The sequence below is a fragment of the Dipodomys ordii genome, unplaced genomic scaffold (assembly GCF_000151885.1).
Source record: "Dipodomys ordii isolate 6190 unplaced genomic scaffold, Dord_2.0 Scaffold26, whole genome shotgun sequence".
Taxonomy (NCBI): Eukaryota; Metazoa; Chordata; class Mammalia; order Rodentia; family Heteromyidae; genus Dipodomys; species Dipodomys ordii.
This window is the reverse complement of record NW_012267242.1, coordinates 14,960,534-14,977,274: the sequence shown is the minus strand read 5'-3', so window position 1 is coordinate 14,977,274 and position 16,741 is coordinate 14,960,534. Positions and strand designations below refer to the sequence as shown.

Here is a 16,741-nt window from a genome sequence, read left to right as displayed (position 1 = left end):
GGGGCCTGAACTCTGGGCCTGGGTGCTGTCCCTCAGCTCTTCAGCTCAAGGCTAGAGCTCTACCACTTGAGCCACAGCAAAAGCCCAAGGCTTTTTCTGCATATGTGGAGCTGAGAAATCGAACCCAGTACCCCATGTATGCAAGGCAAGCACTCTACCACTGAGCCACCTTCCCAGCCCCGTCTGGGACACATTTCTAATCCTCTCTGCCTTAATTTTGTTTGTTGAGTGGGGATAATAATAGGATGTATAGAAGGATTCAATGAGATAATGCATGTAAGTGGCTAGTAAAGGTTCAGGAATAAAGTGTTGCCTACTGGTTTCATGTCTTAAAATGTTGCTTTGGATGAATTCATTCTCACTTAACCTCAGTTTTTTCATCCAAAACACTTATATCACTGTGTTGATGTTTAAGGGTATTTGTGAGCTTCTGAAGTCCAAGGCAGGAATCAAGTATTTTATTCCCATTTATATCTCTCTGGATCTAAATGTAACACCCATTAAATAACTGGTGAAGTACATTGAATAACTGAAGGAATGAATTATTTACTTAGGTTGTGGTGATTTGGTCAGTTGAGACCAAGATATCCCTAACAGTGAGAGAATAACTTCAGAGTCCCAGCTGTAATAGAATCCAACCAGAATGTTGTCAGGCACGTAGACACATAGACACATCCTTACCAGTTTTATGTTCTACCTGTTAGTTTCAGAATTCTTAGGTTCCTGTGAATTTTACAATAATCCCTATAAACTTCATTCTCACTAGGAAAGAAAACAAGGAAAGTTGAGATGTGTCAGAGTTATGTAGATACCAGTAGTAGAAATGGGGATACTGTACTTCTCTTCTGGAGGCTGGAAACCCCTAGAAGCTCAAGGTTAGCTGGATTCATCATCTCTTTGTCCCCTAGGCTTGGAAATGATGTCTGTGCTATCCTCAGGCTCTCTGGTCCATTGAAGGAACAGTTTGCTCAGGTAGGTGATGGCTCATGAAATCTGGGGGTTGGGAATAGGAAACTTCTGGGCTTTGGAGCTGTGGCTGCTGTTTGAATCATTAGCATGGTCTCCATGACTACTGCTGGAAGAGAAGAGGCCAACTCTTAGTTTCCTGTGAGTAGATTTTTTTTGGGGGGGGCATTGTCAGCTTAAACTTGTTTCCTAGTAACCTCCCCAGAGCATATTCAAGAAGGGGATACAGGAAAATCTGTAGACATTTTAAGGTGGCAGTTTTGAAGCCACGTGAATAGTAAATAATTGCACATGTTCCCTTATTCAAACTATATGACACCTCACATCACCACACTCCCTACCCATCTGATCTGATGCAGCCTCTGGAATTTTCTCCTGAGACATTTAGTTGCTTGAGTTGTCAAGATATATAGATAATGCTGGGTGTTAGTGGCTCATGGTTGTAATCCTAGCTACTCAGGAGGCTGAGATCTAAGAATTGTGATTTTAAGCCAACTTGAGCAGGCAAATGTAAGAGACTCTTATCACCAGTTAACTAGCAAAAACTTAGAAGTGGAGGTGGCTCAAGTGGTAGTGAACCAGCTGGGAACAAGAAGTTGTTGAAAGAGTGTGAGGCCTTGAGTTCAAGCTCTAATACTGGTACTGGCAGCACTGGGGAACTCAAGGCCTTACAAGATTTATACCACTGGAGCTAATGGTCCTTGCCCTTTTTTGCTTTTGTTAATTTTCAAGTAGAGCTTGTTTCTTTTTTTTTTTGCTGGTTGGGACTTGATCCTCCTGTTTATGACTCCAGCATAGCTGGAGGCATACACTATTACACTTAGCTAGCTCCTTGTTGTCAGATAAGATCTAGCTTTTTCTCAGGTTGGTCTTGAACTGTGATCTTCCAAACCTCTGCCTCTTGAACTGTTGGGATTGCAGGCATGAGCCACCATACCTCACCTGGGAGTTAGTATTTTTTGGAGAAAGGATTATATGTTTAGATTATATATTTGTTTACTTATGTTTTTGAGAGAGAGTCCCACTCTAGCTCAGACTGGTCTCAGAATGGAGACTCTCCTGCCTATACTTCCTGATTGCTGGGTTTATGTGCTTTTACTACCACACCATTGGTGCTGGGTTTTTGCTTTCTAGGCAGGGCCTGTACTGCTGAGTTACCCCTCCCATCTCTAGTGTTTGCAGTTTTAAGATTGGTAGAGGAGTTCTTGGCAGGTCAGCTGTCATTCACTCCCAAACACAGATCTGAACGGAAATGTTATTGTACAGGGTTTTTGTTGTTTTTGTTGGTCATGGAGCTTGAACTCAGTGCCTGAGTGCTCTCCCTGAGCTTTTTAACATTCTACCGCTTTGAGCCACAGTTCCACTTCTGCTTTTCTGGTGGTTAATTAGAGATTAGAGTCTCATGGACTTTCCTGCCTGGGCTGGATTTGAACTGCAACCCTCAGATCTCAGCTCAGCTTTGTATTGGTTCTTAAAGTCACAGTGGAAAATGGAACTGACAGGCAGGCCATGATGCTCCTGCAAGGATACCAGTTCACAAGTAAGATGTAGCTGCTGACCACATCCTGAATAGGGACCAGAAAAATGAGAGCCCAAGGGAAGAATGGTTTTTCTGCTATGAGGTAATCGGAGAGCCAGAACCTTCCTAAGGCCCTCTGGAGGGATTTCCTGGGTGAAGGGGGATGCCAAGTCTAGAAGCAGTTCCCCAGGAGCAGGTAGGCCCTCTTTCTGGAGGGATCCTCTGGCTGGGCATGTGAGCCCCAGACGTGCCAAGAGTCAGATGGAGTGATGCTGTTCCAGCGAAGTCCTGGAACTTGCCCCAGTCTACCTGAGATTTGGGATGGGGACAAATGATGCCATAGGGTAGTGGGAGGACAGGGAACACAGCTTTTTTTTCTCTTCTTCATATTTCTTTCGTTGAAGCCTAAGCCTGTACCTGGGGGATACAAACTAATTTCAGGATTAGTTTAAGCCAGAAATAATTGGGAAGGTAAGAACTGCAGAAGAACAAAAAAAATCTCATTTCATATTTCAAATGATTTCTAGAATTATCCCAAGACCTTTCTTCCATTTCCTAGTGGGATTTTTCCCTTGCTGGAGTGCTCTTGTACGGTGTTGGCCTCGGCCAGGGGAGGCTCCCGGGCAGGGCTGGCTCTTCCTGTTTTAGGAGAGATGGCACCATAGATGGACTGTGCTTTGGGCAGGACCATGGTTTGGACTTCCAGAAACTCTTGGATGCCAGTACCTACAAGGAGGCCTATCGGAAGGACATGATCCGCTGGGGGGAGGAGAAGCGCCAAGCTGACCCCGGCTTCTTCTGCAGGAAGGTTGTGGAGGGCGTGTCCCAGTCCATTTGGGTAAGAGGGCTCCATGACAGCACAAGGCAAGCCTTTCTCTCCAACCCTCTGTTTGTTGTGCCCACCTCTCTGTCTTCACTGGCACCATCCTGTCCCAATGCATCAGAATCCTGCCTCGGTACCTGCTGTAGTCTATGTGCTTAGCTCTCATATTTGCCCTCAATGATCTATTTTGGTGGCTCCCCATTCTCATGAATAAAATCAATGTCATTTTGGTGGTACATGGTTTGAACTCAGGGCTGCTTGCTTACAAGGCCAGTTTTACCACTTGAGCTATACCCCATTCTTAAAACCAAAGTCTTTATCATGAATTCTGGGCCTTGTACAGTCTAGCCTCTGCTTTCATGTGTATGTGTGTGTGCGCACGCGCATGTGCATATATGTATCTGTGTGTGTGTGTGTGTGTGTGTCCTAGGATTTGAAAACTCAGGGCCTGGCTGTTGTCCCTTAGCTTAATCACTCAAGGCTTGTGCTCTATCACCTGGGCCACACCTCTACTTCCAGCTTTTTGCTGGTTAATTGGAGGTAAGTGTCACAGACTTTTTTTTTTTTTTGTCGGCCGTGGGGCTTGAACTCTGGGCCTGGGCACTGTCCCTCAGCTCTTCAGCTCAAGGCTAGTGCTCTACCACTTGAGCCATAGTACCACTTCCGGCTTTTTTTCTTTTTGCTTATGTGGTACCGAGGAATCGAACCCAGGGCCTCATGCATACTAGGCAAGCACTCTACCACTAAGCCACATTCCCAACCTACACCCTGCCACTTTGAGCCACAGTGCCATTTCTAGTTTTCTGGTGGTTAATTGGAGCTAAGAATCTCGTGGACTTTCTTACCTCGGCTGGCCCTGAACTGTTATCCCCAGAATCTCAGCCTCCTGAGTAGCTAGGATTACAGGTGTGAGCCACTGGCACCTGGCAGAACCCAAGTCTTAATGAATGCTCATAGCAGGTGTACCCTGGCACCCCTCGCTTTTCCTTCCTCATTCATAACTATAGTAGATGGTGGATATCTACATATACCAGACATTGCCCCCAGGTTCTGGGGATGCACTAGTGCAAAAATGCATTGAAGTCTTTACCTTAGAGCTTACTTCTCTCCTGCTGGGGGCAGAAGAGAGTAGAATATAGAATATATCAGGTAGAGATAAAGACTACATAATGAACAAAGCAGGCCAAGGATATGAAGCAGGCTGGGGTGGGGTTGCTGTTATATTAAAGGTATCAGAAAGGGCCTTATTGATAGGATGACAGATTATGGCATGAACAAAATTAGGGAGTGAGCCAAATGGATATTTGTGGAGGTAGTACTCCAGAGAGAGGGAACAAGGAGGAAAGGCCTTAAAGGGAACTATACTTGGTGTGTTTAAAGAAAAGCCAGGGGGCCAGAGTGGTGACCCAGAGGATGTTAAGGTTAGATCCTGCAGGGCCTGGGAAGAGTCTAGATTTTACTTCCATGTATGATGGGGAGTCGCTGAGGAGAGGAGTGTTCTGAGCAGAGGAAAGACATGACTCAAGATTTGAAAGGTGGCCAGCTATGTAGTCAGTGGGAGAGCACAGGTTAGCTCTTGGGTTCTATGTTGAACACCAGAAAAAGGGTTTCCTAGTTGCTGACAGAGAAGGAGCAGGAACAGAAGCAGAGGCCTAGTTGAGAACAAAAAGAAAAAACAAAACTGGTGTTGCTCAGAGCTTGGTAGAAGAGAGAAGAAGTGGCATGCATGCGTGCATGTGTGCACTTACGTATGTGTGTCTGTGTCTGTGTGTGTGTATGGTAGTCTTGGGATTTGAACTCAGGGTTTCATGCTTTCTAGGTGGATACTCTGCTGCTGAGCCATACAGCCAGCCATGCACATGTCTTGAGCCAATAGGAATTGAGTTGTTGATATTTGACTGTGGGGTGTGAGGAAGACAGCCGGTGCCAAGGATCTAGTTCTGAGAAGCTGGACAAGCAGCACTGTCATTTTATGTGGGGCGGGGGGGGGGGGGGGGGGGGGAGGAGGAGGAGATTAGGGTTGAGTATCCCTGGTTAATGAGGATGCTGTTGTTCCATGTGACTCCTCTGTATCATGAGCTCCAAGAGGGCAGGACAGGTATGTTTTATTCACCATTCTATCCTCAGCAATGACATTGCCCAGTAGGTGGTTGTTGTATCCCTTGCTTGGTGCTGTCATTGGGCAAATGAGCAATCTGACAAATGGGCAGCTTTCAGTGGTATCTGCTGAGTGAGTGACCAAGTCAGGGAACCTGGGCCCCTTCTCTTTCCTAGCTGCTCATGTGTTCAAGCTGATGGGGTTGGAGCTGTACTGCTGTTCTGGCTTCTATAGTTCCCTTTCTTCTAACACTCTGTTCTTTTGGTCACCTGTCTATGTCCCTCCCCTGCAGCTGGTGAGTGACACACGGAGAGTGTCTGACATCCGGTGGTTTCAGGAGGCCTACGGGGCTGTGGCACAGACAGTTCGTGTGGTGGCTTCGGAGCAGAGCCGACAGCAGCGGGGCTGGGTGTTTACACCAGGTACGTCTTTCATAGCATTTGTCTCCAAGGCTTGGCATAGAGGGTCAGCAACCCCAACTTGTGCTGTAAGTTTTCTTCTCATCCTGAAAGGCCTGAGACACAAGAGGGGGGTGGAGCCAGGCACTGGTGACTCATGCCTGTAATCCTATCTCCTGAGAAGGCTGAGATTTGAGCATCACCATTCAAAGCCAACCCAGGCAGAAAAGTCTATGAAGTTTTTATCTTCTACTCACCACCAAAAAAGCCAGAAACTGAGTTTGTAGTTCAAGTTGTACAATGCTAGTCTTGAGCAAAAAAAACTCAGGGGCAGTGCCCAGGCCCTAGTTCTGGAAAACACACAAAAAAGTGGGTTGGCAGAGGGTGTTTGAGAGGGTCAAGGTCTCCCTGCCATGTTGCCAGGGCTATCTTCTCCAGGCTACTGTGTTTCTCTTGGGATTTGGTGGGACCCACTCCATGAGCCTCCCCCTTCACTATTTAATCGTAGGGATTGGTAGTGATTGGAGAACAAGTTGCCAAAACATTGTTTCTACTTGATCAGCAGACCCTGGGGATCTCTGGTGCCAGCCCAGGATCTGCTCTTCTGGGAGTTCTGAGGCCCAGCTCAGGCTTCTGTCCTACACCAGGTCACTGTGCCTCAGAGAAGCTCAGATCCCAGGGGTACAACCACTACTCACAGCTTAGCTCCTGGGCAGTCTCTCTAGCCAGCCGATGGCCAGCATTTTATATACAGCATCTCACTTCACCATTATACCAAACCCACCCCATGGCTGTAGCTGTGGCAGATGAGGACTCTGAAGTCTCTTTCCCAGGGCCACACAAAGTAAGAGGAAGAGCCTGACTCTCACCCCCTGCTTCCAGGTCTTCCAGGAGGATTGAATCCAGTAGATTGAAGGGTAGAAAAGGACTCAGCTAGCCTGATCTAACATGATGTGTGATGCCTTTTTGGTATGGGTGTGGTTCTAGATGACCAGTCTACCTTGTGTAGGCAGGAGCAGGGGTGGAGGAGGTGAGGGCTGGGGGTAGTGATGTCAGTGGGGACCAGCTGTGGGCTGCTACACCTGCGTCACAGTGGCACAGCATTTCAGCTGGTGGACGTGCCTTCCAGGTGTGCAAATTTGGCTCTTGGGAAGCAGAGGAGAGACGGTTAAAAGCAGACCCACTCCTGGGCAGCCAGCCTCCATACCTGGTGTTTGTCTGGAGCCTAACTCCATTATGCTTCCTCTACAGGGGTGGATGATGCCGAATCTGAATGCGGCCTGGATAACTTTGGGGACTTTGACTGGGTCATCGAGAACCATGGAGATGAACAGCGCCTGGAGGAGCAGTTGAGGAACCTGCTGGAATTTGTTTGTTCCAGACTTTAGCTGTCAGGCTTTAGAGAGGTTGCTAGATTGGGGGCACCCAATTCTGACTGAAGTGGAGGAGCAGACAGATGGCCTGGCTCTGTATTTCTGAGGGGGCTGGTGGATGCCAGCCAGTCAGGAATCTTTGGGAGACCTCATCTTCTCCATGGAGAGATGCTGTGCTTGAAGCAGGAACATTACCATCTCCACGGGTGCCAGGGCTATCAGCCCTGTCCAGATGCTTGTAGTCCCTTGCTCTAGACAAGAGCTTGAAGCCTTCTAGCATGGATACTAATAAACCTTGGAGAATACACTTAGGGCTGGAGACCTCTTATTTCCCCGATGCTGGCTGGCCTGTATGGTCTCAAAAGGACCCGGGGTGTTGTGGTGGCCACCTGTACACCATGTACAATGCCATGGGTGAAAGGCCTGGGATTGAGGTCTGAGGATCTTGCCTTTTGGGATGGCCCCAGGAAAAGCTCTGTTCATAGAAAATGCCATTCCTAAGTGTCTCTTATATTTATGTCATCTTTTACAATTTCCAAATGTCTATAGATTCTTCAGAGACATCCTGGGAAATTAGTGAAGAGAGTATTTTATGTGCGTTTAGGAGGTCCCAAGAACACAGAGAAGTGACTGACTTGCCCAGGGCTAGAGGGTTAATAGGTAAGGACGCTCAGAGTGAAATGCCGGCTGCCTGACATCTGACGGGGCCTCTTCTGCCACATTCCTACAGCTAGAGCACAGTGTCCATAGTTTCTTGCCAACACCAAGCCAAGCTAAGCACCTCAACTCCCTGATCTTGGTTTCTTTTCTTTTTTCAGGCAGCATCAAGAAAGCTTTATAGAGAGAGTATGTGAAATCTTGACCTTTTAAAAGAAAATTAAATTCTTTTTCTTATTGATGATACTGGGATTTGAACTCGGTCAAGCAGTTGCTCTGCCACCTGAGTGATTGAGCCATGCCTTCCTTCCCATGCTGGGCACTATCCCTTAGTATTTTTGCTCAAGGCTGACACTCTTCCAACTTTCTCTATTTTTGAATATCTTTTCTTTTCCTTCCTTCCTTCCTTCCTTCCTTCCTTCCTTCCTTCCTCCCTCCCTCCCTCCCTCCCACTCTCCCTTCCTTCCTTCCTTCCTTTCTTTCTTTCTTTCTTTCTGTCTGTCTGTCTGTCTGTCTGTCTTTCTTTCTTCTTTTTTGTCAGTCATGGGCTTGAACTCAGGGTCTGGGAGCTGTCCCTGAGCTCTTTTGCTCAAGGCTAGACTCTACCACTTTGAGCCACAGCTCCACATCCAGTTTTGCTCCACATCCGGTTTTCTGATGGTTAATTGGAGATAAGAGTCTCATGGACTTTCCTGCTCCATCTGGCTTTGAACTGCAATCCTCAGATCTCAGCCTTTTGAGTAGCTAGGATTACAGGTGTGAGCCACCAGTGTCTGGCTTTGAATTTCTTTCTTTCTTTTTTTTTGGGGGATCCAGTCTTGGGGCCTGAACTCTGGGCCTGGGCGCTGTCCCTCAGCTCTTCAGCTCAAGGCTAGCGCTCTACCACTTGAGCCACAGCACCACTTCCGGCTTTTTTCTTTTTGCTTATGTGGTGCTGAGGAATCGAACCCAGGGCCTCATGCATGCAAGGCAAGTGCTCTACCTCTGAGCCACCTTCCCAGCCCCTGAATTTCTTTTCTTTTTTCTTTTTCTTTTTTTGTCAGTGGTGGGGCTTGAACTCTGGGTCTGGGCTTTGTCCCTGAGCTCAAGGTTAGTGCTCTACCACTTGAGCCATTGGACCACTTTGGTTTTCTGGTGGTTAATTTGGAGATAAGAGTCTCAAGGACTTTCCTGCCTGGGCTGGCTTTGAACTGTGAGCCTCAGATCTCAGTTTCCTTAGTAGCTAGAGTTACAGGCATGAGCCACTAGTACCTGGCTGAATTTCTTTAAGATGAAGATTTTTGATTAGTATTTCATTGGGGATTTCATTGTGATATTTCCATCCATACAATGTTCTTTGATCAAATTCACTTTGTCTATTTGCTTCTCCCTTCCCATTTTTAAAAATTTCTATTTTGATTCCTCTCCACACAGATGATAAGTCTTAAGGTTTTTTTTTTAATTTTAATTTTTTTTTGTGGGTTGTGGGGCTTGAACTCTGGGCCTAAGCATTGTCCCTGAGCTCTTTAGCTTAAGGCAAGCCCTCTATCACTTCAGCAACAGCACCACTTCTGGTTTTCTGGTGGTTAATTCAAGATAAGAGTCTCACGGACTTTCCTGCCCAGGCTGGCTTTGAACGGTGATCCTCAGATCTCAGCCTCCTGAGTAGCTAGGATTATAGTCATGAGCCACCGGTGCCTGGCTGCCTTCAGATTTTTTTTTTTTTTGGTCCAGTTGCGAGGCCTGAACTCTGGGCCTGGCACTGTCCCTCAGCTCTTCAGCTCAAGGCTAGTGCCCTACCACTTGAGCCACAGCGCCACTTCCGGCTTTTTTCTTTTTGCTTATGTGGTGCTGAGGAATCGAACCCAGGGCTTCAGGCATGCAAGGCAAGCGCTCTACCACTGAGCCAACTTCCCAGCCCCATGTCTTCAGATTTTTAATAAATAGTATGTGGGTGATATATTTGCTGAACTTATGCATGTAAGAGTATGTGTGGACAATGGCTTGGCTGGCCAAGGATTTAGGATCTGATTTTATTTTCTACTAGTGTTATGTCTGAGGTCACCTCGCCTTTTGTTCCTCTGAAGGTAACCTTTTGTTTTGTTTTGTTTTCTTCTATTTCTTCTCTTTGTTTTCCCCTTTCATTTTTGAAGTTTCAAATCCTGGCATTCTCCATGGTAGAACATGGAGGTTTATTAGGAAAAAGTTGGCAGCTGATAGTTTCCTGTGAAGCATTATTGAGTAATGAGATGGAAATGTCAATGTTCTTATACTTCCAAATGCTTGCTACAACCTGCAGAGGTCACCTTGGGTGTTTGTGCTCCAGCACTTCAGTGAGGTTGCCTTTATCAAATGTCTGTGGCAGCATCTTTTTGCTTTGAGGATAGCTTCAATGATGGCAAATTCTTTTCTCCTGAGAGGGTATTTGGGTTTTGAAATAGCCAAAGAACATTTGGTACTAACTTCAGGGGAAGGCAGATGAGGTGAAGGTTGTACCTTTTAGCCAGGAAAAATAGTGCCTATAATAAAACAATCTAAAACTTCCCTGAAGTTATATCCTCAGTCCTTTGCTTCTTGAGATATGAAGTCACTGTGTAGCCAAGGCTTGCTTCAAAGTTTCAAATACCGGAGCATTTGCCTTGTGGGATTGTAGGCTTGTACGCCCATGCTTGGTTTACAGAGACAGTTTGGAAAGTTGCCTTAATATCCAGGTCCTTCCATTTGATACTCATTCTGACCTGTCCTGCCCAGTTGCTCTAGCTTGATCAGAGCAAGGGACACCCTTCAGTGCCTCATGGTAGGAGCCCTTAAAGATTTTTGCCAGGAGTGGTAGAGCGCTTGCCTTGAGCTGAAGAGCTGAGGGACAGCGTCCAGGCCCAGAGTTCAAGCCCCATGACTGACAAAAAAAAACACCAAGATTTTTGCCAGGTACCAGTGGCTCATGCCTGTAATCCTAGCTCAGGAGGCTGAGATCTGAGGTTTGAAGTAGTCTAGGCAGGAAAGTCTGTGAGACTCTTATTTTTCATTAAACTACCAAAAAAGCCAAAACTGGAGCTGTGGCTCAAGTGGCAGAGTGCTAGCCTTGAGCAAAAAAAGCTTAAGGACATCACCTAGGCCCTGAGTTCAAGTCCCAAGACTGGCACACAAAAAAATAAAGATAATTTTTTTTATTTTGAATTTTTGGTGCTTGGCACATAATAGTCCTTTTTTTTTGGGGGGGGGTCTGGTCGTGGGACCTGAACTCTGGGTCTGGGTGCTGTCCCCCAGCTCTTCAGCTTAAGGCTAGTGCTCTACCACTTGAGCCACAGTACCACTTCTGGCTTTTTTCTTTTTGCTTATGTGGTGCTGAGGAATCGAACCCAGGGTCTCATGCATGCAAGGCAAGTGCTCTACCACTGAGCCACCTTCCCAGCCCCAATAATAGTCTTAAGTGTTTGTGAAAAATGAGAAAATGGGTCTGGGAAGGTAGCTCAGTGGTAGAGTGCTTGCCTTGCATGCTGAGGCCCTGGGTTCGATTCCTCAGCACCACATAAACAGAAAAAGTTGGAAGTGGCGCTGTGGCTCAAGTGGCAGAGTGCTATCCTTAAGCTGAAGAGCTGAGGGACAGCGCCCAGGCCCAGAGTTCAGGCCCCACAACCCACAAACAAGAAAAGAAAAGGAAAAAAAAAAAGTTTTTGTGAGCCAGTAGGCACTGGTCCATATGCGTTCCAATATACCACTGTAAACATTTGACAGGTCATTTTCCACCAGTCAGTTTTACTAGGTGGTCCTTTGCTGTTTCTATGACACATGTTGCGTGCTACCTCACATTTTATCTCTTACATCAATCGGATGATTATTTTACTCCTAACCTTTTCCCCTCCCACTCTCCCAGCCCTGGGATTGGGCCCAGGGCTTCACACATCCTACAAAAGTGGTGTACTACTTGGCCAATACCTCCTCCACTTGTGGCTTTTTGCTAGTTAATTGGAGCTAGGAGCCACAGATGCCCTGCAAACTTTCTGTTCTGGATTCAGTTTCCATCTGAAGCTTTCTGGCTGTTTCACCAAGGATGGAAGAGACACCTGCTTTGCCAAATCTCCTGTTTTTAAGGGACCTGTGCTTGTCATCAGCTCACACACTTGCTCTAGGGGCCCAAGACCACTCTGTTGATGATGAAGCTGTGATGAACATTGGTATCTCTTGTTCACTTGTGACTTGGGAAACAAGTGACTAGGAGTTTAGTGACTTTTGTTATATGGGGAGCAGCCGTGATTACTTTGTGGCCTAACATTTCTCATCTGGAAGGTGCCTTTTGTCTGATTGCCAAGTGAAAGAATGAATCTTGCTTTACACTTTTGGGGTTTGAACCCTTTTCTTCGAGGTGAATCCAGAGAGCATCCAGCCAAAGCTGAGTCCTTGGAGTCCAAGCTAAGGGAAGTGCCAGCTCTCCCCAGGTGGCAAGAGGTAGATCTACTGTCGTTGTTTTCTTTTCTTTTTTTTTTTTTTGGGTCCGGTCATAGGGCCTGAACTCTGGGCTTGGGCGCTGTCCCTCAGCTCTTCAGCTCAAGGCTAGCGCTCTACCACTTGAGCCACAGCGCCACTTCCGGCTTTTTTCATTTTGCTTATATGGTGCTGAGGAATCGAACCCAGGGCCTCATGCCTGCAAGGCAAGCGCTCTACCACTGAGCCACCTTCCCAGCCCTAGATCTATTGTCTTGCTTCCTGCTCCTTTATTTTGTCTGAAACAGCTGCTAGAAGCAGGGCTTGTGGAAGGCCCACAGAAGCGCTTGTTATGTGAGCCTTTCTTAGGAGTCCTTATGTTGACATGTGGATGTCTGAAAGAGAATAGATTGCAGCAATCTAGCCCCAAAACCCTTGGATGAAGAAACAGGCCCAGGAAGGGGAATGATAGTAATTTGTGAGGTTGCCAGGATTTGGCCCCAGTGCCCTTGACTCCTCCCTCAGAGCTCTTTCCTTTCCCTGAAGTTCTCTGAGAGAAGATAAACTGTGCCCTTTGTCAGAGGATGGCAGGGAAGGCTTAGCCCTGCTTCCTGGCTTTTTTGTCTTCCCTGCTACCTGCCTATGCTACACTACCTGACCTGCTCAGGTGAACCAAGCTGTCAGGATGAAGAAACCACAGAGTCACTTCCCAAAAGGCAATAAGCCTGTGTGCTGTGGGAAGAAGAGCAGGAAAGATGGGTACAGACTTGAACCTGTTGTTCCGTGGAGGTGGAGCTCTGCCCTTCACCAGGGCTGCTATCCATCTGGGCATAGTCAATGTCTCCTAGCAATGTCCCTCCTCCATAATGCCTCTGGTGAGTTTCCAGTCCCATCCAAACCCGAGCCAATGATAGATTTGGCACCTCTAGTCTCCTGTACAGGAGCTGGCTGGTTTTGCAAGATGGTTGAGAGGCCTCAGGACAGTTGGCTTGGCTTGGACATTGTTCTAACACATCCGGGATGTTCCAGGAACCATGCTATCAATCTATTGGCCAGGCAAGCCAGGAAGGGCAGGAAGCCAAGAGTTTGAATCTATTTGGCAAACTCCTTGTCAGCACCTGTTCTCTGTGTGTGAGAGAGAGCTAGAAAGAAAGGAAGGGGCTCAGAACGTTGGTTGGCAGGGTTAATGGGGACACAGTGGACTGAAGAGGATATTAACCTGGGTTGCATGTTTTATGGTTTACCATGTGTTTTATTGCATATTATCTTATTTTTGCCAGTCTTGGGGCTTGAACTCAGGGTCTGGGCACTGTCCCTAAGCTTCTTTTTGCTCAAGGCTAGTGCTGTACCACTTGAGCCACAGCACCGCTGTGAGGAATTGAACCCAGGGCTTCATGCATGCTAGGCAAGACTCTACCATTGATTGAGCCACCTTCCTAGCCCCATATTATTTTATTTTATTTTATGTGTGTGTGTGTGTGTGTGTGTACTGTTACTGAGGCCTGAACTCAGGACTTTACATTCTTGCTTAGCTTTACCACTCATAGCTGGTGCTGTACCATATGAGTCACACCTCCACTTCCCGATTTTTTTCCTGTTAATTGCAGATAAGAGTCTCTTGGATTTATCTGCCCAGGTTAGCTTCACATCTCAATTTTGAGTTCTCAGATTTTTGAGTAGCTAGGATTACAGGCATGAGCCACTGGTGCCCAGCTAATAGCTATACTTTAGTCCTCATTTTAAAGATGAAACAAATGAGGATAAAGACATGAAATGACTTTTCTCCCTACACTCCGTTGTCAGGCCTGATTCTTGCCTGTCGCTGCCTGTGGGAATCTGAGCAGGTTAGGTCACTTTCCCTGAGCTTTGATTCCCACTTGTGAAATGGGATCACACTACTGATTGTGAAGTTTGTGTGGGTAGCAGTGTCACCCTGGACTTTTCTCTTTCCTCTTTGTCCCAAATCACACTGCCAGAAGCAGAGTGAGTTGGACCTGGAAATGAACTTCTATTCCAGTATCTGGTTTTTTTTCCCTCCTCTTACTCTTTGATATATGTGAGAGGAAGCTGGCACTTTTTGGAATAAAGAAGTTCCATTAAAAAATAAACAGAAATGTATGAACCAAGGACTGAATACTGATGATAACCTGTGTGACACTGTGTTTAGGCTGGCTTGCCTGGGGCTCTCATTGCTGGGCTTCTCTCTGCAGAGCCCTGACTTGCATATGCATCCCCCAGGGCCCCTGGGGCCTGCCTGGGAACTCCTACCTGTTCAGGGAATGGGCCTTAAATATAAGTTCACTGATAGATGATCTGACCCCATCATGCGTGGGAAGGGGGTGACAGGCCAAAATCCGTCATAGAGCAAGCTCAACTGTGCCTGCTAGAACCTGGGCTGGAGTGGTTTCTTCATACTTCTTCCTACCACAGACATAGACCACATGTGATTATTTACTTGGTAACAGAGGTATATCTGGGAGGTCCATTTTTTTTTTTTTTTTAGACCATGGAAACACAAGTCAGGTGCAATCCAGGTTTTGGTCATACTAGCTTTCCTTCTGATCATTATTCTTCAGTTTTGAGAAGTCTGGTTGGATTGAACTTGATCAGGTAAAAAATTATATAGTTACATTCAGCTCCCCTTTATGGCAAATTGATTATAAGCCAGCCATTCATCTATCCGTTTATCTATCCATCCATTTATCCATCTATCCAGTATCCTTCTCCCACTGTACATAAACCAGGACATATAAGGTTAAGCAAAGCACAGCTTTGACTTTGTAACCACAAAGATCAACTGGAGAGGTAGATAAGAAACTAGTGCTAATCCATGTGCTGCTACTTATTTATATACGGTAATGCAGAAGGGAGGGCACAGGATATGAAGGCAACTTGCAGAGTCTGTGGAATTTGATGTGCTGACTTCTGGAGACCAAACAGGTCATGGTGACATTTTACTTCCTGTAGCTCCTACTGTTGGGACCCACTCAGGTATGAGGGGAATGGTGGGAATTTGGAGTGTCCAGCAGGAGCACATCACAAATGTCCCAATCCTTCCAGCTTCCTGCTCAAGGTATTGACTGACTCACCTGGGCTTCTGTTCTATCCTCTGCTTTGTATCCCAGGGAAGGGCTGGACTCCACCTAGGATTGGCCAAGATCTGCAATCAGGTGCACATCTTAATATTGAGACTCCTTAGGACCCATAACTGTTTTAGAAAGTTCCTCTTTCTGCTTCTCAGTGCTTTAGTTATCCGTTATTCTCCCCCAAAGGCTATTTATTTATTTTACAAAATTGTTATGATAAAGGTGATGTACAAGGGGTTATAGTTTTGTAAGTCAGGTAATGAGTACATTTCTTTTTTTGGACAATGTCACTCCTTCCTTTGCTCTTTCCCAATTTTCCCCTCCTATCCCCACTCACAAGTTGTATGGTTCATTTTTCAACATAATGTTGAAAAATCACTGCTGCATTTGTTCACCCTCTGTCAACCCCTTTACCCTCCCAAAGACAGGTAAATGAACAAACAAGACAAAAAGAAACAAAAACAACAACAAAGAAAAGACTTCTTGTTTCCATTTACTCAAGTTCCTTTAGATAAATATTATTTTATATGATCAGAGGCACATAAGCATTGCACCTTTGGGTTTTTCTCCTAAGAATCTTTTAGTCTCACTGTGTGTAGATGTCTAGAATCCTGTATGACTTATCATGTCCCCGGTATTTTCAATCTAGCTTCTTCATATGACAGAAAACACGTGCCTTTTGTCTTGTCTTTCTGAGTGGGCTCATCTCACTTAACATGATTTGTTCTAGGTCATTCATTTCCTTGCAGGTATTGTTTTTATTAACAATGCAAAGGGCATGATTGTTTCGATCCTAGGATGTAGTGTCTTAGGCGAGCATAATTACCCATTTATTATTTTAGGGTTTTAGTATTTTTTTTTCTGTTTTAAGGTTTGAACTCAGGGTCTTTGCTTGCTCTACCACTAAACCACACCACCAGCCCTACTGTTTGCTTTAGTTTTTTTTTTTTTTTGTTTGTTTTTTTGGGTCCGGTCGTGGGGCCTGAACTCTGGGCCTGGGCACTGTCCCTCAGCTCTTCAGCTCAAGGCTTACGCTCTACCACTTGAGCCACAGCGCCACTTCTGGCCTTCTCTGCTTATGTGGTGCTGAGGGGTTGAACCCAGGGCCACAGGCATGCAAGGCAAGCGCTGTACCACTGAGCCACCTTCCTAGCCCCTCATTTTCTTTTGCTACAGTGTGCCAATACTGGAACTCAGGGCTTTGTGTTCTTGCTTAGCTTTTTTGCTCAAGGCTGGCACTCTACCACGTGAGCCACATACAAGCTGGAAGTTACATCCCTGTCCAGCTTTTGGCTGATTAGTTGGAGATAGAGTCTCATAGGCCGGGCGCTGGTGGCTCACGCCTGTAATCCTAGCTACTCAGGAGGCTGAGATCTGAGGATCTCGGTTCAAAGCCAGCCCGGGCAGGAGAGACTGTGAG

At 46.3% G+C, this 16,741-nt stretch overlaps 1 protein-coding gene across 1 annotated transcript in view; it reads left to right on the top strand.

Moving 5' to 3' along the window:
• Pmvk (phosphomevalonate kinase) overlaps positions 1–7,486 on the top strand; it is a 9,437-nt gene extending 1,951 nt beyond the window's left edge. The window contains exons 2-5 of the mRNA XM_013015398.1: positions 909–972; positions 3,171–3,323; positions 5,699–5,828; positions 7,056–7,486. Coding sequence (XP_012870852.1) covers positions 909–972; positions 3,171–3,323; positions 5,699–5,828; positions 7,056–7,192 — 484 coding nt within the window. The 3' untranslated portion in view covers positions 7,193–7,486. The remainder of the gene's footprint in view (positions 1–908; positions 973–3,170; positions 3,324–5,698; positions 5,829–7,055) is intronic.
• Positions 7,487–16,741: the final 9,255 nt, after the last annotated feature.